The following is a 27,458-nucleotide window of genomic DNA, read 5'->3' on the forward strand; positions in this document are numbered from 1 at the left end:
AGTATACACTTTTTTTTTCCATACCCTCATCTAAAATACTGTTATCAGCAATAACAGCAGGGAATGATGGCTTTGAACAGATTCATACTGCAAAATCCAGCTGGCTCTATGGAACCTGAAGGAATACATTTTTTTTGGCAAGAAAAAAAATCATAAAATAAAAGGATCAGACATTTAATCTGTAAAGCTTTTTAGCATAAAATCGCTATATAAACAAAGTTATCTTAGCCAAAAGGAAAGACTATAAGTTACTTGATAAACATTTGTAGGAAATACAGTTCACAGCAGGTAATTCCCTTATTTTTCAGAGGTTTCATTAAAAAAAATAATCTTGATTTAAATTACGTAAGTAATGCTTCTATTTCAGCTGGGTTTTGGTCACCTGAAAGCATTAGTCTAACTAACAAGCCAAGTTATATCTAGATATCTGCTAGTATTGTGGCTTAGCATGTTCCAGCCCAAGAGCGGAATTTAAATAGTTTTTGGTCGTTGAGGTAGGCACAGGTTATAGTAGGCATCCTTGTTCCAGAAGTCTGTGCCCTTCCATCCGCACCAACCCTGGCCAAGAAAAAGCAAGATACAGTTTAAATTATTTAGTATGAATTCTGTTTTCCTTATCTATTACAACTAGATTTATTTTACTAACTTTAAGCACTAGAGTTATTTTCAAGTGACACAAGCAGTGACAATTTTCAGACAGTTCTGTACATGCCTTGAAAACACATTAATGGAAAACACTCGACAAGAGTTTCTCCAGTTCCCCTCACCCAGCTTTCCAGCTTGGTTTCTAATCAGTAGCATCTTCTTTCTCTACCCACATCTTCCACTGCTACAGACTAATATTCTGAAACACTGTCACTCAGTTTCCGCTTCTTTTGTCTTGAAGAATGCCTTCTTTAGGAATAGTTCAAATTTCAGAGCCAAACTGAGCTCTTAGTTTAAGGAGGTGGGGATGGGCCCTTTGTCACGATTCAGCAGCAAATCAGTCTAATAAAGCTCTTAAGCCCTACAAGACTAAGATGTAATTATATCAGGTATTTCCAATAAAAAAAGCTGCTAACTTACAGCCTGCCTCAGTTCCTATCCTCCCCTGCCACTTTTGATGAACAAAAGGATTTCTGCCTTTTTTTTTTTTTTCCTGTCCTCCTGGACAAAAGTATTTTTGAACACGTTATGGCTGTTCAAGCTACAACTTTTAAAGACCGTTTCAGAAACCAGCAATAACTAATATACAGACAAGTTAACTGGGATCAACACTTCCTCCATAAGGAATGGAGAAGCCGCAGAATGGCCAATCCCTAGTTTGCTGCACATCATTTGTTTAATGCCAAAACGTATCTATATGTGTGTGTGTGTGTATATACACACGTGTGCGTTAACCTCACCTTTTCCAAAATAACATGCAGATCTTCTCCTCCCGTGTAATGTGGGTCTAGAATCAAATATTTTATTTGCCCTGTAATCTCATTCCAAGCCACTCCTAATATTGTGTGAGCCAAAACACCTCCACCTAAAATAGGAGGGAAACAAATTGTTAAAAAAAAAGTCACTGAGATTGGCTAAATATGCAAATGGCTAAAATTTAAAAATACTTTTTTTTTTCAGCTTTAATAGAAGTACTCTTCATTTTCTGAACCACTGCTTGCTTAGAAATGCTTTCATTGATTTTAAGTTCTTATGAATGGCATTTCCAACAATATCAACATTTTAGATTATTTAAACGTGTATACTGGCCTTAGGAAGAATTTAGATAAGGAATGATGCTCATCTCTTCAAAGCCAGAAAACCCCTACTCTTCTGTGGTGGGAAGTTTTGGGGAACTGTATGAACCTCTCTCACCTAGAAAGCACAAGTCAGCTCTGGAGTTCTAACATTAAAAGCAGCTTTTGAAAATACCGTTCGGATTGATCTTTGTTACTAGGTGTCACCTTGAGGCTGGGTGAAACACAGAATGAAAAAGATACCAGCCAGACTAAATCGCATGGTTTTCTACGCTGCCTTGGAAAGAGCATCATTTTTAATTAATCTGGAGTTTTGATAAACTCCTGTACAGTAAACTGAATCAATACTAACTGAAATGAAATGGGGCAGAGGGAGGCTACAAACATTCACTGGCAGTCTCTGATACTCAAGCACTTACCAATCATAATTGGAGTTCCTTCAGTCTTGAAATGATTAGCAAGCTCTCTTCCCTGCAAAGCTAGTTCAGAACCCTGGCTAGGTAAGAAATACAACAAGAGACTTGTCATCCTCACTATGCTTGGTTGTCCAGTTATCCATTATACTCATTAACTGCAGTTACTGCAGTAACTGATTAGAAAGTGGCTTAGAATTCTTCTGCTAAAAGAATTGAACTCCTTAGGACAATCTGAATAAAATTCTTTATGCAACTTTATGCTAGTGACCAGCTCAAAAAAGCTGCATGACATCTCTTCTCAGCATGGTAGCAAGGCTGGTGTTTAATAATCCTGAAGGATACTGGTGCTCCCTTGTAGCAGCGCTGTAAGCAATTCTACCCAGTTCACAACCAAATATATTCTGTATTCTTATGCACAGGAATAAAAACTGCCTCACTAACAGGTCACAGCTGCTATAAACAATAGGTAGATCATCTGCAAATATAAGCTGTGGAACAAGGAGATTAAAATTGGCTCTATAAAGCCTGACAAAATATTGAAGAAATTAATTACTTTCCTTCCATTAAGAATAACTATCACCATGGTTACACACTCTTTTACAATACTCCCAGTAGACTTTAGTCTAAGTAAACATAACTCATGAGGAGTATTTTGACTAGCATTTTCATATGGGCTAGATTAGCATACATTCTCTATTTCGTTATTATATTTATCACAAAATGTTCAGGGATTTATTATTCTGCTTACTGCTGTCCAATGACAGAAGTCCAGTAATTTTATTTCTGATAAACCCTGAACATTATTCTTTTTCTCCTACATATATTTATAGGGTTCTTTATTGCATGTAAAAGTGTCAGATTGTCAGAACGGAAACAAATGCCTTGTTTTATGTCACACAAATACAGGACAGAGAGCACTATTTCTAGGCTGCTTAGCAGTTTGCCTCAATCCTGAGCTGAAAGGTTAGCTTGCTGGATGAGGCAATAACTTACTGTCAATGTGTACACCATTCATTATGACTGCCAGGCTGTGGGCCTGTTCCAAAAATGGTGATGGATGGGCACTAGGCTGACCCCCCCTCCTTTTTAAAATTCAAATCAGTTTGCACATAATTAAGCAAGTTATAGAAAATGCAAACTCGACCCCAAGACCCCAATAAATTCAGCAATAGCTTAACTTGTAAGCATCTCCCATTTACCTCAGAACAACCAAAGGCAGGAATACAGGGTTTATAACCAGTGAGCTCTTACCTATTATTCTATGTTTTATAATGGTAATTTGCATCGTAAGGCATTCAGTATCTTTAATAATTACTGAACTACTAGAAAGATACTGATTCTTACCTGACAAACAGTATTTTTGATGTTATTCCAAAAAGTTGATTCAGAACAAGCTGTACCTCAATAGAGCCAATCCACTGCCGTGACCCAACAAACGCTGCAGGTTTGTCTCCAGCATCAACCAGCGCCTTTGCCATGTGAACATGAAGAAAAGCAAGCCTCAACAACATGTAGTAGACAGTTCCACCGTTTTTTTGCGAATAAAGTTGGGTTATGAAGACAGGAATTTGTTTTCTACGTGGCCAGTCAAAAGCAAACAAATGGTGATCAAATTCATTCGTTGTGGTTCTGTTTTGGAGATGCCACTTGGACACTGACACAGGACAGTCCCAGTAAGCACAGAATATGACCCCAGATCCACAGGCAGACTTCAAGCTGCAAAGCTGAGCGCTGAGCTGCCTAACACTGAAGTGTACCATCTGTGCTGCAGAAACCACCTCACAGACTGGACTCCTACTCAAGACATCTCAGAAAAGGATGCATAAAATAGTGCCCTAAGGAAGAGGCCACCAAAATACACCAAGGGTTGGGGTTTATTTTAAACTATTGCCAATTCAGAGGTTTACATGTTACAAGCAGCTCTTGAGGTTCCTTTTCTGCTCAGGACAGACAGCCCACGAAGTCTCCCAAAGGCTGCTGTCCAGCACGCTACAGGAGTGTACGGACTTCAGATGGTTTTATGTTTAGGGGCAGACTGAGAAATCATCAGGAAATGCAGTTTTTATTTTAATACTCACATCCCTGTCAGATAGGATGCAAGTCATTTTATGGAGTGAGCCAGACTTGGTTAGAAATGTTGAGTAAATAAACACAATACAAAACACCATTTTTAGAAGACTGAAGATAACTGCAATATTTCCTGCTAGACATACAGTATTAGCTACCAAAACCTAATCTTTTTCTTCAGTACCATTAATAGAAACGACTGTATTAAGTTACACATTCAAATTCACAGAAGAAAATGAAGTGAAAGGAGGTTCAAACAACAAAAAGCCTGCTACTATCAAAGGTAAAATTGCAAAAAAGAAAGCAGTATATCAATGCGTAACGTCTGGGGACTAAACTAGCTACCACTGAAGACAAAAGACTGTTAGAACGTTAGTACAAGGAAATACTAGAGAACTATTCTAATGAATCTTATCTGTGCACATAAACATTTGGAGACAGGTCTCCTGTTATAGAACTTGTTAAACAGTAACTGACGAGCGCTATGGTTCCATTTAAGAGAGAAAAATATCACACAAGTTTTAAGTCTAAAATGGATCAGTCATTTAAAAATTATCTATAGATGTTTCTAAACAATTTCATGCGTATAAAAGAATTGATCTGCCCAAGCGTTCTGTACCTGTTGAATTTCCTTGTGTGTTGGTATAGGTGCATTTATGTAACCTTGGTGCCTGAACCACGAGCAGACAGTCTGCAGAGACCGATAAGCACAGCCCCAGCCGCTGTCATCAATGCGATCCTGCATGTAGTGATGATAGCTGTATGTACCATGTACTAAATAAACCTGCACAGAAAGAGAAAATACAAATTAACCTGGTCACACTTACATCATTTTTCAGAGAAGTCCTACTTATGTTACTTGCATTATTATGCATTACAAGTCTTTGTAAGAATTGAATGTTTATTCACACACTATCACTCCTTTTTGTCTCCTCACCATCTCCATTCACAGTTTTATTTTCTTGTACTGGTTCTAAGAAACTTTGAAATACGTGACAAAAACATGAGGTATCCTTTGAAATGTTGTACAGTATGTTACCAGAAAATGCACCTGAGGTGTGAGCGGACATAGGACAACTACAGCTACAGCAATACCATTTTGTGCAGAGAAGCCATTTTGCTTAAAAGACCAGATCAGTTCCTGTGCCCTTTCTTTCTCAACTGATACTGATGATTATTAAATGATAAATTATTAATTATACTGATTATTAAATTACTTCTCTTAACATGAGATCTCAAGTAAAATAAAAAGTAATTTCTTTAAAGTGATTCAATTTAAACGTACCATACCAGACTCTGTCCCAGGTGAATTAAGATGTAAATGGGGGTTTCTGAGATAGCCATCTTTGTATGGTTCATCTGGAAAATGGTAAGCATTTGCTCTCTTTAAGTATGGTCTGTCATATGGCAGGCTGAACAACGCGTGTAACTCCTGCATGCAAGTTAGAAGAAAATAAAGAGCACAATTCAAATTTTGAATTTAAAGAAATACCACACACTAGGTAATAATAGAAACAACCATTTTTAACAAACAGTTTAGCTAACGTAGCTAAGCACATTGTAATATATTAATATTAAGCATATATGATTATTTCTAGACCTCACCTCTCTAAGGAAGCTCATGGGGGCCTACCTCCCATCTGATGGGCCTGCTATTTTACATAGTCCTGTTACAGAACACCTGTCTCTGGAGCCCCATTCAAGATATCATGAGTGAAAATGTCTTGTGAAAAGTATGATAAAATTATCTTATTTCAGAGAGGTAAGAGTAAGAGGAATGATGAGATCATCTAGGATGTCTACATCACAGGTAATAGACTTTACACAGATGACCCAACACTGAACCAACTACATTAGCTACAGAAACACTCAGCAATCAGTAGATAAAAGTGAACAGAAGAGAGAGAGCAGGAAAGACTTAGGTGCAACTGGTGCCTGCAAATGCAAGGAACAGATTATGTTTTATTCACCCAGTAATGCTTCACCCAGAAGAGAATTAAAAATCCCCGCAGCTTCTTCACATCTAAACAGGTAAGAGATTCTTTCCCCACTCTAAGTACATATAACTACATGACCTGAATGTTTTCTGCCAGATTGAGAGCTTTTGATGTGAAAGGACTGCAACATCAGAACATTTTCATACTTCATCCATATTCCTTTTTCTAGATGTGCCAACCCGAAGGCAAAAGCAAAATCTAAGGCTGGTCAACTGTAAGCAACAACAACAAAAGCACCCCAAAGCAAAACACAAAAACAAAAAACCCCAACCCCATATCACTTCAGGCAACTTGTTAAAGCTTGGAAGCAATGACGTACTAAAAGAAATCTGATATTCTACAATGGAAGAGGAGAATTCAAAGAATCCAGCACCAGAAGTGAGATTTAGACAGCATTTTAGATCAGGCCTATGTAGTTCTAAAATTTCTGTTGCTCCCTTACAGAAAATGCAATTTGATATATTTTATAAAATAGCTTCCAATAAATCAATCTTAAAGATTCAGTTTACTGCTTCAGCTATAATAAATAAATAAAAAAAACAGGTTCTGTTAGTATTTGTTGTACACTGGCTAAATGGAAAATGTTACCTTTCTATAGCTTTCCAGTTGATCATCTGAAATACCTGTAGGATATGAGATTGTTACAAGGTGAGTTTTTCCTGGTAACATGAAATGAAATTGTTCTGGTACCACAATTGATGTTCCCTTCATATATTTCATGATACATCTTTCCATATCAGTTAATTGCTTGTGAATTGCTTTCACCAGGAGATTTTGTACCCTGTGAAGTATAAGGCAGAATACTTTAGTAAAAGAACAGCAATGGCGACTCATTTTCTCTCATAGCTGGAAGTCAAACAATACTCATGCACATTTGCACCCGCCCTGATGAACTTCTTAGTTCCATGCCCCCTTCAGTCCACTCCCACAGAGAAGGACAAAACCTCAGAATGCTTGCTCTAAGCATGTCTACACACAGAAGTTACTCCCTACTGATTCAGCCGTCTGAAGATTCAGCTGCACTTTCTCTTACCAGAAACACAACTGAGTGTTTGCTGAAATAGAAGTTACATATATGACTAAATATTTATAAATATTTTGCATTTTAAGCAATGGTTCTTAGTTATCAAATTTATCAGACGCTGACAAACTGTATTTTTTGTAGACAGCAAAATGACTGGGTTTCAAGATATTTAAAACTAACATGTATCTGAAAGAGCTCTTATTACTTAGAGTCAAATTCCAGTACAAGAATACTATATGTTATTTTATGAAACCGATTAATGATAACATTAACTTTCCTTTGTTACTTTCAAGGAAAAAAACAGAAACAAAAAGAAACTGAAGAATTCCAAGTTCAGCATAACACTTACTTTCCCCATGTCTCTTCTGGAGAAACAGACAAAACAACATCAACTGGTAAAGTCATATTAATGTAGTGGTGTTCTTTATTTTCCCTTTCAATGACTGGAGCCAAAGCATCTAGTGAAGATGTCATCTCTAACATGAGGTCTATATTGATTATCTGCTGCTGCAGAGAATAAAGACACCACTAGTACATCTCCAACAATGCATACACCAAGAAGGCAAAAGGAAAACTGCAGAAGTTTGAGATCAAACTCAGTAATAAAATAATTGGGTTAAAGACTAAAACTTGTACGTACTGATCAACTGTAAATAGATCTCTGCATTTAGCAGAGTCTAAATAATTTTAAAGGGATTCTTCTGAGTTATTTAAATGTCTATTTTTATAGATAAGGCTGGGGAGAGGAGATTAACAACTCAAGTGATAGGTTGTCTGACATAATTTATTAGTGTAGTGAGACACATACCATATCTTGTAGCTTTTTATCCTTTTTTTTGCCAAGCTTTCGTCGGGTCTCTTCATCTTGATCAAGGCTGAAGTGTCAACAGAAAGAGCAATTTCTATAACATGTAATTAATCCACTTCATATATATATATATATATAATTTTTAATCTACTCACTGTATAAATCGTTTTATCTCTTTACAAGCAGAATCATCAGTCAGCTCTGGAACAGTGTTGATACCACTGTTAGGCCACACACAGACTGGACTATGGCAAATTCTTAACACAAGAACATCTGAGGACAGCTTGTTTGCAAGATCACTGAACACGTATCTTAATGCCTTTTTTGCTGATGCCTCTGAAACACAACAAGGATACAATTAGCTTAGAAAGTCTCTCATTTTTGTGATAGCTGCTGGACAAACGTAAAAAAAAAAAAAGTGTTTTGACATCAAATAAAAATATAAATGCTGTTATGATCAGAAAAATGACAACGTAAACAAAAACTGAGATAAGATCTCATTCAGCAGGCCTGTCTTGAACATTCACACTCACATCTACCTGAACAAAAGCATACTGTTTCTCTCAGCTTCAGAGCAACATGAAGAGATAAACGGAATGATTTTAAACTAAAAGAGGAGAGATTTAGGTTAGATGTTAGGAGGAAATTATTCTCTCAGAGGGTGGTGAGGCACTGGCACAGGCTGCCCAGAGAAGCTGTGGATGCCCCATCCCTGGAGGTGCTCAGGGCCAGGCTGGATGTGGCTTTGGGCAGCCTGGGCTGGTGGGGGTTGTCCCTGTCTATATATTTGTATAAATACTTTTATTTATTAATTTATTTAATTAATTTTAAGAAATCTATGACAGTCTTACAGACACACCATCGGTAGTTGCTAGCTGAAATGCCAAATCCAAGCCTCCTCTGATTCGAAAGAGTATGTCCACGGCTTCCATATTTACCTAAGGAGAAAAAAGAAGGAATGAAAATAAGGTATTTCAGCGTGCTTTCTCTCAAAACCAACCATTACTACGCCACACCGTGCCAGCACACCAGCAATTATTATGGGTGCTCAGGGTGCAAAAGGCCAGTGGTGCAGCATGCTGGCATATGTCAATTGCATGAGTGGTGTTACAAAAACAGTTCTTAAAACACCTTTCCCACCTTAACATGAAAGCATTTATCCTATTCTTCTTTTTTTTTTTAATATACCATTTATAAATATTTTGATTAAGACATTTGTCATGGGTTGTCATTGCTTCAATCCAAATGATGCGCTTCCATCTTCCAGTGAAAGCAACCCAAGGACTGCTCCGAGTGTTAGAGTAAAAAGGTAATTAAGCCTATCTTTAAGTTCACATTCACCTTGTCTAGGAAGTCATAACTTTGGGAAGAGGAAGATGAAGTGGTGGGGGTAACCTCCAGAACAACCCCCCCCCCCCACACCCCCCCATTCCCCGTCCCCCGCCCGGCCTCACCACGTCCTCAGCGCCGCGCCGAGACCCCCCAGGAAACGGCCAGGCCGCCTGACTCCCCCCCGGCTTCCCCCTTCAGTGGTGCGGTCCTGCGCAGCCGCATGCGCGTTGGGCCGTACCAATGTAGGGAGCAGAGGGGGGGGAGGGAGGCGGGGTGGCTGCTCTGCCCTAGGCAACTGGTGCCAACAGAGGCGGGCGGAGGGGCGCTGAGGCTGAGGTAGCTGCGCGGAGGTGCTGCTCGGTTCCCCCCTCACCCGGCTGCCTGCTTCGCCTCAGCTTGCCTCAGAGCTCACGGCTGGAGCCCCAGCTGGAGGTCTGTGAACCGTGCGATTTGCGCCCAGCCCTTCCGCAGCCTTCCCCCGGCTTGTAACAGCCCTGTAAAAATAGCCCACGTCGTCACAGGTGTTGGCAGCGCGGCGCTGGTGCCTCTTCTCATCTGGTGCCCACACGCCAGATACGGCTAATGTGTGGTATTAATCTCTTGAGTTTTCTGCCGCCTTGGTTACTTCCATGCTTACCTCTTCTGTCTTGCCCTTGTCCCCATGGTTAATACCAATATCAGACTTGATCTACGTTACATTTAATCCCTATTCCGTCCTAATGGTTTAACTTCCTTCAAGCTGTATGGACGCAGATACCTCAGATATTTGTTTAATATCTGTATCGTTGATTTTTTTTCCATCAATTCTTACATTTCATGACTTTCCAGGAGCAGATTTCCTATCTGATTAACCAATTTAGTCTAAATTTCCACTCCTGGTGAACCGAGCACATGTTAAAAGCTTCCACTTCGAGGCAGGTCTTGCTCGGCCTCGTCATGGTTGCCATTTCTCGTCATCCTCGTGCTTGGCCTGGTCTCTGCTGAGGCCCCCAGGTCCTCGGACCTGCAGGCTTGGCACCTCCCTTCCTGCTGTCAGGCTCGGATGAGGGTGGTGGTGAGGAAAAACAAACATTTGCTATAAAACATTGCACAGAAATCAAGAAGAAATTGCAGATATTCACCATGACCAGGCCTTGGGCTTGGTCCAAGTTAGGGGACTTCCAGAATCCCACTGATGTATGTTATCTCAGACTTGTCCATATGATATCCTGCTGTACCATTAATTAAAAGTGCCCGAAAACCATAGCTAGAGATGACCCACAAGGTGAAGGAGGCTGCTTGGCATATTTCACTGCTAGCTATTAATATCCCATTCAACTTCGACTTACTGCATTTTACTTATTTTTTTTACAGGTGTTGACTGCTTACAGACTTTTGCAGTAGCACAAATAAACAAGGATACTTCTACCTTTTCAGTGCAGTACATTGTCACACAGATCCAGCCATGCCTGCGGAAGGAAAAAGTGATATGGAGAGGATTGGCCTCTTCAGTGAAATGGGTTATGTTACCATTGGAGATAAATATGTATCACATTATATGCGTAAGTGTATTTAATTTTAATCACTGTTCAGCAATAGATATCCCCTCTAGTGTCTAACTACTTTCAGAATTGCTGTTTTCTCTTTCTTTCTTTCTCTCTCTCTCTCTCCTTCCTTCCTTCCTTCCTTTCTCTTTCTTTCTTTCTTTCTTTCTCTTTCTTTCTTTCTTTCTTTCTTTCTTTCTTTCTTTCTTTCTTTCTTTTTCTTTAGCACAGGCAATCACTTTTTCATACATATTTTTGCTTAGGTCAGAAAGGCTTGATATTTTGGAATATGTAGCAAAGAAAGGAAAATCCAGTAAGACTTAAATATGTATGCATAATAGATTCATAAAAATAATGTTTATTTAACATTGTTTTATATAACATTTCTTTTAAATAGTATTTTCATGCAACTTACAAGTACTTTCCTGGTCTTGCGTAAAACAACAGTGTTTTTTATGTGCTCTTTCAGCAGGTCTTATGTTATTCAAAATTGCATTGTGACTATTTTAAATTTAGTGTTGTAATTTAATGTTTGTTTGTTTATCTATTTGTTTATTTATTTATTTATTCTGTTCTGTTCTGTTCTGGTCTCACTCATGAGTGTGAGGCTCCCCATCCCGTCTTTTTTGGGGAGCATTCTCCTTTCCTTTTTCAATGTGAATACACATTGAAAAAGGTAATTGTTGAACTTAGTGACAGGTTGCTGCTTTGAAGTGATAATGCAGAATAATCCTCGCTTCTCAGTTCAGGTGCTTTTGCTGTAATGCTCCATCAGTGAGTGTGTCTGCCAGAACCCTGGCTGGCTCAGCAGCTCATCACTTCTACCACACCGAGCTGCTGGGGATTCAAAACCCAGCAAGAGGTTGACCTGGTCTGTAATCAGAGGGAGAGACATGCACCCCTGATGTATTACTCACAGAATATAAATACTCATCAGCTCTAGCTCTGAACTGTAGTCCGGAGTAACTGACCTCCCTCAGTTGCCTGTAAAGCAAGAGTAGGTGCTGGAAAACTAAAAGTGGATGGTGTGAATACCTTTCAGACACAATGTATATTACATGGTATAAGTCATATAATATACATGTATGATATACGAATGAAATGCTCTGTAGTACATTCTTTCTGCCACCCACCCACCGAGATCCAAGCCTTATTTTTTACTGTAAGGCAAGCACTAACATCGAATGGTTATTTACAGTGCTTACTTTTTTAAAGGCCCTTTTAATGAAGCTGCAAGCAAGAACAGACAGATGTTACCTGGGGGGTCCAAAACATTGTCAGCTCTTCAGGCAGGTTATTTTGAGCCTCAGTTCCTGAGGATTTTCGATGGTGAAGCCTACTCAAACCCTGTTCAGCTAAGGAGACGGTATAGATTGGCAGAATCAAAGAAAAATTTGGGCAAAGCTTTCCTTCCCAGCAATGGAGACAAATTGCCGTAAGTATTACGAAAATATTTTAAATTGACCTTTTTTTTGTTCTGTACACTGAAGATAGTTTTTATAGAAGATTTCTTATAAAACCTGTAATGAGAATACAATACTGTTGTTTTATACAATGTAGTGTTAGTACTGAAGTTAGGAGCAGCAGCCCATAACTGGAGTTAAAGGAAGGCACAAGTAGGGATGAGGACTTGATGCTTGCTCTTAACCAATGTTTCATGTATCTGTCCAATGCTATGTACAATTTTCTTACCTTTTAGCTTCTCATTTTCAATTAAAATGAAGATGAATGTGGGAAAATGGTGTGGTTAACTAACAAATGAATATTTCATTTTAATTTAGCAGGAAATCTGTTGGAACTTTTCAGATACAGTATTTTCTCCCATTTTTGAGCCTCCCAAAATATAGATAGCATATATATTACAAAAACAGCAGGAAAAGGGGCTATTAACAGCGTGAATTCATATGCATTATCTTTTTGCTAGAAAAAAATGCCAATTGGCCTATGGGGTGATCAGAAGATGTTACAGAGTTGAGGAGTATATGCAGAATAACTTTCAAATAAATACATCTTTGCTATTTGCACAACATTAATTGCATGACAAAATGATACCAATGCAATTGGTTTCCTATAACTCCTATGATTAGCATGTACAAAAAACCAGAGTCTAGTTACTTGTTTATGACTGTACAATCTTGTGTTCTTGTTGCTGCAATGAGAGAGGATTCAGCTCGTGTACAGGGCCTAATTCTTACAGTCTCGTGGTTATATTTAGTCATATCTTTCTGCAGCTTTCCCTTTGGAAAGTTTAGAGAGTAACCTCTTGTCTATTCTATATAACTATTTTAAGATGCAAGGATTAGCTATGTTCTGTCATATGTTACAGGAACATTTTAGCTGTTAACAGGACTGTTAGACCTGGTGTGTAGGCTTTCTGTCAGATATACACGTGCTATTTCTGGTGACAGAAAATATGCAAGCCCTGTGTTCAAAACTCTCTTTCTATTTCAACTTTACTTTTATAGCAAGCAAACAAGTTATTGGGGTTTAACTGTTAGAAACACCCAGGCATTAATTTCAAATCTGTGTCAGTCGAGAATCCTGTTCACTTGCTTTCTAGGTTCAGTCTTGCTCTTCTCCACTAAGTTGCTTACAACGAACACCTGCCAGCATGCCCTCCTCCATCGACCACCTCCACAAATGCACTTGTTTGATGTGTGTTTAGTGGCTCATGTTCTTTTTTGGGTTGTAAGACTTCTGAGTTCTTCTAGAAATAACTTTAGGACAGGTTTTTTATCCTCTCCTGAATCTGTACTGGCACAGCAGTACAAAGCAGAGGCTGGGAAGGTAACCACCGTCTTCTCTTTTAATGGAATCACCAGGCAAGTAATGTAGAGATTGTACCTTTCTTGTATCTGAAACTGACTCATCTCTCACCTAAGGAACTAGAACAGAATTGTATCTGTTGCTGTTCTTCATGTTGTTATTCTTGGCTGCCTGAATAACAACAACCTTTGTAAATCTTTCCCTTACAACAGAGCCATGTTTATTGTTGGCTGCAAATGCAGAGGTTGCAGAGATGTCACATTCTGAAGATGTGAATGAAGCCTAGGCCTTTATTTTCTTCCTATGTCCTTTCTTTATTATTTTGTTACTGGTGTATAAAAAGCCTACTTGCAAAAAAGACATTTAAAGAACATAAAGCAAAGCACTTATAAGCTGGGAAATACCAAAATAAAGGTTGTCTGTGCATTGTCAGTTTGCCCATTTTCCCCTACATTTGGGTTTATGAAGCCCAAAAGTAAAGGGAGGGTAAAGAACAGGCAATGGTTAATGTTCTGTGCAAAGATGGCAAATGTTACCTTGGCATCCTAATCCTGTCAGTATTCATTAATGGCTTGTTTAAATCGGAACTCTTTAAATAGGACACTTCACTTTTTCCCCGCAATAATTACAGACAGGCCAGCCAAAGCAGATTACCTGAGCTGTCTGGAGTAATTGACAAATCCCATACAGTAGTCCCTGTTTATATTTTTCTGTTCAGTTTTGGATGGCAGAGGCAGGGGGTTTTTTGTTTGGGGTTGTTCTGTGACCAGCGTAGCTGCAGCTTACCGGACCAAATGGCCATTTAGCTATTTCATCAGTTTGTCTCAGTACTTCTAGTGTTTAGTGGCTGGATGATCATGTGCTTTGAGAGCATGTCATACATTTATCAGCAAATACTGATTTTCAGGTTGGTCTTTGAAAACCATCCTGTGCATTCCTGCAGCTTTCTAGGCAGAGGTGTTTCTCCTAAATGAGCTGTGCCTCCTTTTACTTCCCTTCTGTGACAAGGCAGAAAGATAACTAATGTTTAGCATGTCCAGCAAAAAAAAAAAAAAAAAAAAAAAAGTCTTTCAGACCACTACTTCACTACTTACAACTGTTTATATTATTGAGATGCCTCAGAACCTCATCTCTGCTGACACCTTGTTTATTTTCTGTCCGTAACACCATACACAGAATTCCTGTAATTGTAGTTCCTTGCACAGTGGATCTGGCCTGCTTTTATGTTTAACTATGGAGATGTTACTTGTTTGGATTTTCTACACGTTATCATTTTGGCACACTAGATATGGAAAGCCTGAAATATTTGCAAAGGTCTAATTAATGTGTTAATTTGTTATTTTTAGATGTGGAAAGGGCAGCTATTATGGAACTATAGGAGGTCCATTCGCATACTTTAGTGCACAACTGAAAGCCAGAGAAAGATACGTTCCTCCCGGAAAGAATTTTTATACTAATCCAGGAAAAAAAGGAACTGGATATGGGTAACTTCACTTGCTACTTTTTTCAGAGTAATCTATTAAATCTTTCACGAGTTTTGAACATCTGACTAATTCATTCTCTTTTTACAGTTATGCAAATCTTACCATAGGAGAACAATATCCACATGAACCAGATGGGTATGAATTAGAAAAATTAAATGCAAAGGTAAAAAAAAGTCTTTATTATGTATTAGTCATTTTTATTTATTAGAATTTACATGAACCTTTGTTCCCTATGATGTTTCCTATAGCTTGAAGTCACAATGTTTATTTACAAGGTGGAGGAAGGAAAACAAATTAATCACCATACTGTAAAAAAAAAAAAAAGATTTAGTTTTAGTTACTTTATTATTTTTTCATGACAACTGGCAATATCCCACACAAGTTCTACCATTCAAGATTTGACCTTAATTTTTTTTATGTGTGAAGACATTAAGCAGCAATTGCAGTAATGACCAAACAATTCATATAGTAAGAACAATCATAATTCTGTCATTGTCAGAAATGGGACCTTATTATTCTAGAAGCTTTATAAAAACAAAACAAAACAAAACCCTGTTCCTTTTTATCATATAAGTTAATATCTAAGACAGCTCCTAAATTTCCTTGCACTGATTTTATTTTTCCTATGTATTTTCATTATATATAGTGAAAAATTTTAGCAGAAGTACTTTTTTTTTTTTTTTGGCCTAGGGTAAGAACAAGATTAGAAGAAACAATTCAGTTACCTGCAGCTGAGACAAATTCAGAGTCAAACCTGTATTATTTTAAAGTAGAATCTGGGAAGTCGACATCTCCCACAGTACAAAGAGCTGATTCATAAAGAAGCTCAATGTAGTAAGGTACTCAGATTCTGGGAAATGTAGTGGTGACTGTTCACAACGGTGAGCTGCTATGCAGCTGGGATGCATGCAAGCAGCAGTTTCAATATGTATATATGCATGTATGCCCAGAGTACAGGTATAGCAATACTGTTAGACACGTCTTAAATGAATAGTGCCTTTCCTGACATTTTTCTACCACACTTTTGTAGTGATGTGCTTCCTGGTCAGTCCCTCTGTATGCTCCATCATACATAGTGTGTATCTAAATACCTTGATCAAATGAGCGAAGACAGAGCGAACATTCTCCAGGACTGAATTTAAATGCTTTCAATTTTTCAGTTAGGAGAACAAAATACAGTGAGAAAGATCAAAGTATTTGTTTTACAGAAAGCACGAGAGGAACACAAGCGTTTGGTTAAAGGAGGGCCTTTCAAGATCAATCTACATCCCCAGGATTATTTTGACATGAATCCTTATTTTAATGACAAACCTTTGCCACCTGTGCAGAAACCACCTCCAGAAAAGCCAATTGCACCACCTTTTAAACCAAGTTCTCCTGCTAAAAAGGTTAGTTTATCTTATAGCTACTGGAAACAAAGGATGAATATTCAGATATTTCTGGTTAATTTGCATGTAGTACATAAGATAGAAAACAATGTTTCTTTTTGCTATTACTTTCTTACTGTTAAAAATACAAAAGATATTATTCAGTTTATTTCTGCTTTCAATTTGCAAGGTAACGAAATCTTGTTTGACCCAATACTACATGATAACTAGTTTCAAATAGCCTAAACTACATGACAGCAGCCAATACTACATGATAACTAGTTTCAGATAGCCTAAAAAGCCTTTTTTTCCTTTAAGAAATCTGCATTGTGCTGTTAATACATGTTTAAATGACTACATATGCCGTGAAAAACATCCAAAGCGGAAGGTTATGCAATAAATAACAGTAAGAATGGGTTACTGTAGCAAAATGAAATGCTCTTCTATTTTGGACTCTGTGAGTCATATCATTTTTGAACCTGTTGATTACTACCAGTCTATATATATAATTATCTCTTACATTTATATATCTTATATATATATATATAAAAGGTAATTACTGGAAGTGTTACGGGAATGGATAGCTAGAAGGATCAGAAAATGTCAGGTTAGGGCCGCTGCGCAGGGAAGGTCTGCAGGACTTAACTTAGGCTGCGGCGGGAGATAACTCAGGAATTAGCAGCAGACAGATTTGGAACATAGTTCATTTGAGGAATGTAGTTCATTTGTTCCAGGTGCTTAGTGTTGTTATTTCTTAAAATCCAAATGGCTGTTTTTGCATTCCATCTTGATAGAGTTTTGTGAGATGAGATACTAAGTTTATGTCATTCACGTCAGGATAAATCTTAATTCCAGTTTGAAATGGGCTTAAGATATTGATGCACAAATCTGTCTCTCTTAGATGGCTCCAGATAGGTAGTTAATACCGCAATACTCCTTAATCAGTCCCTTTTCTATTCTTTGTTTTGGAGTTCCATTGTCAGTCATTTAATACTATGTTCTGCTAACCATCATTTCACAATTATTCCGTCCTTCACCCTTGACTTATTTGACTGATACTGATTCATCTGAGAAAGGTGATGATAGCAGTGAAAATGTAACTATTTGGAAAGAGATAGCAAGAATACACACACCTGAGAAATTATGTCGGGTGTTCAGTCTCACAGATGAAGCAGCTGAGATCCTTCAGTAGGGCAAAGTGTTCTGAAAAGTCAGCTCCTAGACAGTCAGCACCTCTTCTGGCTGACAATGCCAGGGATCCTGCTCTTGGCTCTCCGTACACCTCACTATATATGCTGTCCCCATATATTTAAATTATGTGCACAGAGTCCCTCTTTGCTGTCCAAATCATAGGAAAAATTGCTTTAGTGTTTAGATTGAATCATTTAATGTTGCACTTTTATGGGATGTAGCCTCAACAGATGGTAGGTTTTAGCTGTACTTGTGGATTGCAAAGAGTTAATAAGGCCCCTGCATGCTTTTTATCTAAAATTTCCCACTGTTTTAGTATTAGTAGACATAATATTACAGGAAAAGCCAATGCTGTATTCAATCCAATCAATCATATTGATAATAATGCCAAAGCCTTACCTGTGTGGAATGATCTCTACACCTGCACCAGACATTGAGGTGTGCTAATGAACTAAAAGTGGCATAAGAATTCTCTCTCTCTTTTTATTTTTTCCACAACATAACTCATTTTATGAGTTATAATTTTACTTTTTCTATCACATTTTTATGATCCTGCCCTCAAAATCCAGACTTACAAAGAACATTTTAAGCTGTGAATTCATCTAAATAATTACTAACATTTTCCTTAAAGTTTCCAATGCAAACTTAGGCAGCATTTGGTTTCTGTTTTTTATATAATATGATGCAGTCTGCTATTCAGTATTCTTATTTGCTTTTGCATGAAAAACATTTTAATTAACTTCATTGTTTTGTAGATTGGCACTTTGAAGGTGTATTTTTTTTTTTTTTTTTTTTTTTCAGTCAGGGGGCATGAAAGGAGGCACATTTGATCCTTATCCAAGCCATTCTGCTGATCCTTATGTAATTAAAAAATTAATGGCTGTCCCAACCAGTAAAGAACGAAAGATTTTCTATCCTCCTCCTGGACCAAAAAGCAGACCTGTTACAAGCATAATAACTTTAAATGTCACAAGGTAAGCCACTTTAATTTAAGTTCATGTTTCATATAGGCTGTCCACCAAAATTCATTAGCACAACTGTGTATTACAGTCTAAATTAATTAAATAATTGAAGGAATTGATTATTGGCAAAAGGATAAGAAATGTGTAAAGAACCTGGCTTTCAAAATCTATTCCTACACTTTTGTAAATTCAGGCTACTGTAAAAGACTATACATATCCTAGAGATCTTCAAAATCATGCTGTACAGTTATCACTTAAAAATATATATATTTTTTTGACTTAATAAATGCAAAAAGACAGGAATGCTCCTATTAAAAACAAAATCTGCTTTTGCTTTCCCTTGTTTATGGAATAAAATTGGCTCCCTCTGCTGGCAAAAGTGAAGCTCTGGAAACAATGGCACTCAGATTAGATTCCTGACTATAAACATGTCTCTGTGTAATGTTAGAAGAGACATTATAATCGTATGGATAGGTATATAATCACTTTTTTTTTTTTTTTTTTACTTTTTATCATACTGAGGTATAACCTTTAAATAAATTTATTTTCTGTGTTTGGCTTTATTGTTAATTCAAGCAGATCATCATGGCATAGAGTTATTCAGAGAAATCACTTTTGAATGCACATTTCTAAGGTTGCATGTACAGCAGCTAAACATAGACGCCAACGTGCTTTTTGTTTTTTGCATGCTTCATGAACAACATGAAATATTTTAGAAATGTTTGCTTAAAATTTTGAAAACTGCCTTAGAGGCATCTGTTTCAAATTTGTGATTTTTCTTTTACATATCATATGTGAAGTCTAAGAAATCCTGCTCTTTTATCTACCCATTACTGTTCTATTTAGTTTATTTCACCATATATCTGAATTTGCATAAACAACTTTTTAAGTTGCAGGAATATTTTGAAATTTATGGTTATGCTGATAAGACCAAACCAGAAGCAACATATTACTACTCTACATTACTTCTTATACTAATGGAAACTAAGAAATAATTGAAAGTAACTTTGTTTATCTAAAAGCCTGTTAGCTACCAACTCTGATATAAGAAAGTACAGCCTTCCATATGCCCACTGGTGTTTTTAAACTAGTGAAAGGGAAAAAAGAATGGTACACTGGTCTGAGGAAGCTTATCAGTGTATTGTTTGTATTGTCATTTCATCAACAGAATAAAAAATCTTGTTCCCAAATGAGATGTTCTTATTGGAAAAAACGAGCTGTACGTGAAGTAGGTTTTTTAAATTGAAAGGGAGTGGCTGATTGTGAAGTATCACCACCATGTGCTCAGGGATATAAATATGATGGAATCATTAAAAATGTTTGTAAAGAGACACAAAACACACAGCTCCAACAGAAATTCCACAGAGAGAAATTAAAGCTACTATTTCAAATTCTCTGCTACTATTTCTCTCCTCACAATTTTAAAGCCAGTATTTATTTTTGCTTCCTTATTCCTAGGTTTAGTGGAACAAGAATTGTGAACAGCATTTATTATAAGTATGAAGCTTATAGCTCATACAGTTAAGAAATTTGGTAAGACATTTTTCAAATCATCTGCTTACCCACTGAATTACAATTTTTATGTACTTTCCAGTGGAAAGCTTATTTTCTGATATTTTGACCATAATCCTACAACTGGTTTTGCTAACGTAGAGTCGTGCTCTCACACAGAGCTCTATTGTTACCAGTTAGACTTCACAAGGACTAAAGTCGTTAAATCTAATTATAGGAAAGGCTGTACCAGTTTTTAATTTCTACAAAAACTCTCCTATTTTGTACAGTGATATTCTACCAAAAGCTAATAAGTCACTCTTAATTTACATTCCAGATCAATAAATGCAAATAACTACAAGACTGCACACCTGACATGTGACTAGGTAAACATGATGAAATGAAGGATTGTCACTTCTTAACAGTACGCTTGCTGATAGGCATTCAAAGCAAATAAAATGTGAAAAGTGGAATTTGAGTATATATGGCAATACAATCTTTTTTTTTTTTTTTTTTAATAAATTATTGAGAATGCAATATTTGCTTATAATGCTATAACAATTTAAAATCATATATTCAGTAACTCCAAGGGTAAATATTTTTTCATCTTATAGCTTAACTGGACTTTTTGATATGTACTTTTACAAATCATGCTTTCTAATGAGTAATTTAGGTTGCAAATTCATTGTATATTATGGTGGAACAAAGGGCACATCTTTCACAGTGAGTATTAGTGTATGTATCAACCAAATAATTCATTTGTTGCCCACAGTGAAACTAAGGTCATTGTTTACCTTTATTAGAATTACAACTTGTAGTTTATTTCAGCTGTACATTGTGTAAAAACTGTTGTATAAAATCTTCAGTTATGATGACCTTCTCAAAATGACCAATATCAGGCATTGTTCGAAACCTGCCCACAATCAGCCTATTATAAAAGGAGTCCTCTCAACTGACCCGTTTACCACTCTTCCTGTGTTTCCTGACAGCCCTAAGTGTTGCCATATTCTTCAAGAGCAGCTCAGTTTCACTTTATAGAAGGATCCTAACAGACGTGATCCAACTTTCAAACTAGCTTCTTCTTAGATGAAACTGTGATCCTAAATGAACATCTTAGCTCCACCTTACTAATTTTTGTCAAAAGACAAAAGAAATCCAAGAAATGGTCCAAGAAATCTGTTCATGTAAAAACAAAGCTATTTTACTGTTAAAAAAAAAAATCCAAATAAATCATAAATATCCAAATTATTTCATGAAAACAACGTTTATTCTTTTTTGTAAGTATCCTTTTTGCAGTTCACAGGATGAGTATTTTTTTTAAGATTTTCTAGACTGGATCTCTCATTTCCATCAAAGAAAATAAAAATAAAACCAGTGGTTGTTAGCCAGGTCTACCAGCACTTACTAAGGTGTAAAACCCCTTCCTTTGAGATCAAGAGGACCCAACCATATTTTAAAATACTAACTTATACAAGAATGTTGATGTTATCTTTATCCAAAGACCTGTAACAGAATTCCTTCTTTCTTTTTTATACCTCATATTAGATAATTGTACTGGTGCTGGCCTCAGGTACTTTAGTGTCTCTTTGTACAAGTTATCAGGATGGTATGTCATGTTCTTCATTTATAAACTTCATAGGTACAGCATTCCTAGGTAGATTGATCTGCACTGTACTTCCTCCTATCTTGTTCTGATATAGTACAGCTGATGGAGACTGCTCTGAAGTTTTACCTTATGTACTTCTTCCTTTTCAATTTTTCTGCTGTGTTTCAGTAATCTTGTCATCCCCTAGCGAAATGAGGAAATGAGATTAAAATATATGGAGCTTTGTTTAAAAACAAAACAGCAACAACAACAACAACAACAACAACAACAACAAAAAACATGACAACCCGGTCTGAGAAATTTTTAGTGCATGTGAGCTAACCTTGTCTGGTAATCACAGGACCAATTACTTCTGATAATTCCCTGTCAGAAAATGTGTGGTCCCAGTGATCTAATGCCTGTTTCTAGTTAGGGCTGCAATATGCTGTTTTAATACGAATAACAATTGTTTTAATACAATAAGAGTTGGCTTCTTGGCAGTGCACTTTATCATGATGGTGGAATTTAGAACTTTCTTAAATTTCATTGCCCAATTATCTGGGATAGGGAGGACATCAGATATTATATCACTTTCAAGGTAACAGCTTCCCTTACAGTATAGATATACAGTATAGATGTAGCCAGTCACCTTTATAAATAATTCTTACAACAATTTAACAGTTACAGTCTGAAGCAACTTCATGTTTCTGTAAGCATCAAATGCAATTAAATGCCTGACCATCTACTCAGCAGCCCAAGTATTTATGTTTTAATGTCCTTATTGAATCTGTTTGTGTAGTCCAGAATTAGAGCTTAATAATTTTGCCTATCTCCATCAAAAACAAACAAACAAAACACACACAAAAAAATCAAATATCATTTATATGTGTTTTGTATTTTAAAATGTTTTTACAGGGAAAAGCACTAAGAGGTAGACTTAGGTCTTTAATGTAGTTTTTAGCTGTCCTGATAAACATATCAATACTGATACAAAAACATACTCTACATTTAGTATGCTGTATTACAAACCAGACAAAATATTGTTGTTTGTTGTTGTTTTTACAAATGCTATTTATGAATTATTGAAGAAATGGGAAGAAATGGATTACTTTTATGTAGTGACAGTCTCTGAAGATACTGAGCTTGTACAGTGTTCTATTAGTAGGAAAGTGAAGATGAATAATTACCTCTAAGTCTGTTCTGGAAACACCAACAACTGTTTTACTGTTTGGATTTATTAATGAGGTAGAAAAAAAATCCTTAAAAATGTAATAGAATAAAGAGAAATAGTGTTGTAGAAACATGACACACAGGTTACTTTAGCTTCATAGAATATTACATGTAATACTTTTGTGAATTTTCTTCCTCCCCCTGTTCCCGTGGCTGAGAAAATCAGATTATTTGTGCAGTGACTATATCTAAGAAGCTAATTTTTGTGTCTTTTATAGTTATGACCATTCTCACTACGTTTTCAATGAAAATGTTAAAGTTCACGTTTTAACTAATAACCTTTCTATGTCAGTATCTAGCATAAAAAGATAAAGGTATATTGTGGTAATTGAACATAGACCAGAATTAGATGTCATCTAAAACATATGGAAACATAGGTGAAACTTAGGACTTCTTGCAGAATAAGCTCTGAAATGTGGCATGTGCTAAACTGTTCAGCTAAAAAGGTCATTAATATTCCCTCCTGACACTCAAATCTTAGGGACAGAATTCCATCTCCTGTAAACTGTCACAGTTTTATTACATTTCTGTAGGCTACTTATAATTGTGTAAAGATTTGCTCTTGTGAATCTGTGAAATTCAGCCAAGTATCAAAAGGAGGAGACAGTTTTGAGAACTTAAAAATGGAAATGACTGAGCATAATAATTATATTAGAAATTATAAATTATACATTTTTATTACAATTTATTTGGAGCAATAGACTGTTGTATATTATCTGGAATTTTTCTAGTTAAAACCTAATGTAGCATACAATTCTAGTAATACACTTACCAGAAAAATCAGATGAGAAGGATAAATTGTGTACAGCGATGTTAGAAAAGAAAAATACTGAATTTAGAAAACAAGCAAACAAAAAAAGTTACTGCAAAATGAAGCTCTTACCTTGTGAAAGGTACTCCAGAGCTGTATACTGAGAATCAGGAATTTCTTTACAAATTCCAGAGGAATATTCAGAACAGTCATCTTGCATGGTGCCCAAACTGGAATTGGGTGTACTTTGTGCCCAGACTAGAGCTGTAGCTTGGCCTCGGAGATAAACGTAATCCTTATGCAAATGGTGGAATTCAAACTGTAATACATCTCTCTCATTTTCAATAGTCCACAGGTGATTTTCTAATATTAAGCGTTCTTCACTCAGTTTTCGAATGTCACTTTCATATTTGAAAGCATCTTGTCTATGTTCCTGTAGTTCTTCCTTAAGTAACTGATTTTCCTCTGTGACGTTTGTTATTACTGTCGATAACCTCTTGCATTCTCTGTTTGCAATGGTCAAGTTAGACTTCAAAAGATCAATATCTGCTTTTGCATTTCTGAGTTCAGTCATAAGTTTCTTTTCTGTATAATCTTTATCTGACTGGACTTTCTTAAAGTCCTTCAGCAGCATCTGTTTAGCATTAGAACATTCCTGCAGGCTCGTTTCAAGGTTAAGTTTCTTGTGTGCCAGCGTTTGCATTAATTGAAGATGAGTCTCCTGTTCAGATTTCATTGCAGTTTCTTTTTCCTTCATTTGTTGTATTTCATTCTGATTTCCTTCAAGTTCTTGCTCTAGGGAACTCTTTTCTTCTATAAGCTGGGATATTTTTATCTCAAGTTTTTTATTTGTTTCTTGTACCATGGAGTATTCCTTTTGCAAGCACTCTAGCACTGCACTGAGCTTCCCTTTTTCACAGTTAGTAGTAGTCATCTTTTCTTCTAATTTCTTGTTTCTAATTTGAAAATCACGTAGTGCTTGTATTGTTTGTTGGTTTCCATGATGGAGTTGACTGTTCTCTTCCTCAAGGATTATTTTCTGTTTCTTCAGTTCTTTACATTTTCTTAATAAGTTCTTTACTTCCTTAATACATTCCTTGTTGTCTTCTTGTGATTTAACCAACTGCTTTAGCATGCTTTTCTTTTCTTTAGCTAAATGCTTAATTTGCATATCACAGTTTGATATTTTTTCTTTCAAAGACTGTATGATAACAGCAAGAGGTTTGACTTTGTTCTTGAGAGCTAAATTTTCATTCTGAAGATCTTGTACTCTTTTTTGCAAATGCTTAGAATTTTTCAGAGACTTTTGCAATGCTTCAGTTTTCCCATCGTCCTCAGAGGTTACTGTGATTTCACTCAACTTCTGATTTCCTAGCCTCGGTGGTGTCTGATTTAAGACAGTCAGGTGTTCTTTTTCTTTTTCTAGTTGCTCTTTGTGATCAAGCATTAGTAGCTTATCTTTCACCATTTTGCAGAAAGAATTAACCTGGAATCTGTCACCTTCACTTTTGAAGTCTTTATGTACATTTTGGTTTTCAGATTCTGCTTTTTCATTGCGTACTGTTGTAGAAGAACCCCAAACATTGGCACTTTCAGAGTTTCTATAAAATTCTTTAATAAAATGTAGGTGACTTTCTTTAAGTGGAGCTAAAGTAATATGTGATTCATTTAAAGAGGTCACAGTTTCTGCAACTTCTTTTAAGTTATTTAGTTTTTCTCCATATAAAAAGACAGGTTTTTCTGTATTCTGTGCTAGCAAATCTGAGTCAGTACTGACTGACTTCCAAAATTCTTGTTTCAGCAACTTGGTAGTATAGTTAGTATCATCTGTTTTATGAAATTCTTTCCCATATTTGGGAGAAGGTACAGGAAGTTTAGATTTACTCCAAATTACCTTCTCCTGAGCAGCATTCAACCTTTCTGTCTCCAGATCAGTGCCAGATACCAAATGTCCACATTTATATTCATTCTTCATTGCAAGTAACCTTTTGTTTCCAAGTAGATCTTCTGAATGTTCAACCTTTTCAGTTGCTGTACTTTGCAGTGAAATCCTATGCGATTTTTTAATGTCACTGACCGCATTTACAAGATTGGAATGTGCTTCCTCATGCTCCTCAGAACAGGGTTGTTGGTCAAAGTGAACTTTTCTCTTAGAAGATGGCGATTTGGGGTTTTCCGTAGGCTACCCCACAAAATTAAAAACAAATGTACAAAAAACTATCATACTGTAAGAACTGTGAAACATTGCAGTACTGGAAGCATAAGACAACTAAGTTGTTATTATCAAGGCACTTCTCAACCAAGACGTGTACAATTTTATCTCCGTGAATGCCATTTACCCTTTAAAAGAACGTAAACAGTTTTCATGGGCCTTATTTGATTCAGCCTTGGGAGCAGGCGTAACATACTGAGTAAGTGTCTTAAATGAATTAAGTATATTTCAAGCAAAGGAGGGATGACCTAAAGAGACTATAGTTTGTTTCTGATTATTTTGTCATTCCAGTTAGTTTGAAAGAAGGGCAAACTGGATTTACACAAAATAGAGGCAGAAATAGGTTTTATGTCTAGGAGAGGTGCAGTATTTATTCCCATTCTTCATTCCTCTCTTTCCCCTCCTTGGCTCTGCCTGTTACACTATAGGCTTTGTATTACATTCCGTATCCAGTGTAAATAGCCCAAATGAGTATGGGGAAGATCAAGCTACCATTTTATCTGTGCAGAAAAGAAACTGAACTGTAATCATAATGGGTTGGACAGAACAGTATATGTATCTGTGGCTTCTAAGGAAAAATATACCATTGTTATTTTTTGTACCCAGATTTCCCTTTGGGTTATTTTCCAAAAACCACATAACTCTTAAAATCCAAAATCCATCTAAAGAATAAGTTGTTTGTCAGTAAAAATTGTTGAACATACCAGAGATGCATCACTTGCTGTGCAAGTCATCCAAGTCTTGTCTGATGTACATACTGTAGTTTTCCTTTCAATTATATTTTTATTTAGTATCTCACTGATTTTATACTGTACCTGAAAGAGATTGAGATTGTTTATAGAAAAATGTAGAAGTATTTGACTTTCCAAAAATATGCTACTACGAAGTTCTCTCCTGGGATGGACAGACTGGGTGGAAGGGGGGTGTAGGAGTATGGAATTGTGTATAACAAGCAAAGTGTAAAGCTAAATGTCCTTCCTGCATCAAATCTTTAGCTAGTATGTAATGAATCAGATAAAATGATGGCAGAAAAATTCTCCTGTAAGGGTGGCTTAGTGTTCTGTGAAACACGGCAGTTTACAGCAATGGAGTAGGTTCTGCTGTCTACTGACAATGACAAGATGAAACAAACTTCCTTGAAAACAACAGAGCTTCCTTGAGTTTATAGTAGTACAAATTAGAGAAAGATCCTTCCTTTTTTTTTTTTCCTTGAACTCAGTTTTGTTCTTCCTCTTTTTCCTAAGATTTTCTAAGCCCCCAAATACTACTATAACTAAGAGCAAGAACCTTGAAGTGAAATTATTTTATCAGTGAACAGATGATTTAAATGTATAATTACTGTACATAAGAATATAGAAGACCTAAGGCCATATCTAAAAGGGCAGGAGTTGGTGTTTATGTTTTAAGAGTGTTTCTGTAGTTTTACCATGTTAACGTGCTCCAGAGTCTGTTGCTGAAGTGTCTGAACTGATTCCAGCTGTTGTTGAAGAACCTAAAATGTAGAAAACAAATATCAGAAAACTGGTAGATA

At 36.5% G+C, this 27,458-nt stretch overlaps 3 protein-coding genes across 7 annotated transcripts in view; 1 reads left to right on the forward strand and 2 right to left on the reverse strand.

Annotated features, from left to right (window-relative positions):
* Positions 1 to 22: 22 nt before the first annotated feature.
* UFSP2 (UFM1 specific peptidase 2) lies at positions 23 to 9,602 on the reverse strand. Of its 4 annotated transcripts, none has more exons than XM_035324251.1 (12): positions 9,507 to 9,602; positions 8,893 to 8,971; positions 8,189 to 8,369; positions 8,034 to 8,100; positions 7,575 to 7,729; positions 6,790 to 6,982; positions 5,490 to 5,636; positions 4,824 to 4,988; positions 3,482 to 3,606; positions 2,141 to 2,217; positions 1,386 to 1,510; positions 23 to 558 (listed from the first exon to the last, which is right to left on the reverse strand). In XM_035324251.1, the coding sequence occupies exons 1-12, from the start codon at positions 9,585 to 9,587 to the stop codon at positions 472 to 474; spliced, it is 1,482 nt and encodes a 493-aa protein (XP_035180142.1). In that variant the 5' UTR covers positions 9,588 to 9,602; the 3' UTR covers positions 23 to 471. The 4 variants fall into 4 exon arrangements, with proteins under 4 accessions (XP_035180142.1, XP_035180141.1, XP_035180143.1 ...); XM_035324250.1 differs by having other exon boundaries at positions 7,575 to 7,732; XM_035324252.1 differs by having other exon boundaries at positions 7,575 to 7,732; positions 9,488 to 9,542.
* Positions 9,603 to 9,647: 45 nt separating this feature from the next.
* The window catches only part of C4H4orf47 (chromosome 4 C4orf47 homolog), an 88,281-nt gene continuing 70,470 nt past the window's right edge, over positions 9,648 to 27,458 (forward strand). Inside the window, exons 1-8 of one of the 2 annotated variants that reach the window (XM_035324263.1) lie at positions 9,648 to 9,954; positions 10,719 to 10,906; positions 12,104 to 12,323; positions 15,001 to 15,138; positions 15,226 to 15,301; positions 16,347 to 16,526; positions 18,498 to 18,670; positions 20,487 to 20,535. In XM_035324263.1, the coding sequence (XP_035180154.1) occupies positions 10,810 to 10,906; positions 12,104 to 12,323; positions 15,001 to 15,138; positions 15,226 to 15,301; positions 16,347 to 16,526; positions 18,498 to 18,670; positions 20,487 to 20,535 (933 nt within the window). In that variant the 5' untranslated portion in view covers positions 9,648 to 9,954; positions 10,719 to 10,809. The remainder of the gene's footprint in view (positions 9,955 to 10,718; positions 10,907 to 12,103; positions 12,324 to 15,000; positions 15,139 to 15,225; positions 15,302 to 16,346; positions 16,527 to 18,497; positions 18,671 to 20,486; positions 20,536 to 27,458) is intronic. The other variant, XM_035324262.1, reaches the window with a different exon arrangement.
* Positions 21,806 to 27,179, reverse strand: CCDC110 (coiled-coil domain containing 110). Its single transcript, XM_035324249.1, has 3 exons — positions 26,632 to 27,179; positions 23,848 to 25,897; positions 21,806 to 21,938 (listed from the first exon to the last, which is right to left on the reverse strand). Exons 1-3 carry the CDS (start codon positions 26,659 to 26,661, stop codon positions 21,901 to 21,903), a joined length of 2,118 nt encoding a protein of 705 aa, XP_035180140.1. The 5' UTR covers positions 26,662 to 27,179; the 3' UTR covers positions 21,806 to 21,900.

This window comes from Oxyura jamaicensis, chromosome 4 (genome assembly GCF_011077185.1).
Source record: "Oxyura jamaicensis isolate SHBP4307 breed ruddy duck chromosome 4, BPBGC_Ojam_1.0, whole genome shotgun sequence".
Taxonomy (NCBI): Eukaryota; Metazoa; Chordata; class Aves; order Anseriformes; family Anatidae; genus Oxyura; species Oxyura jamaicensis.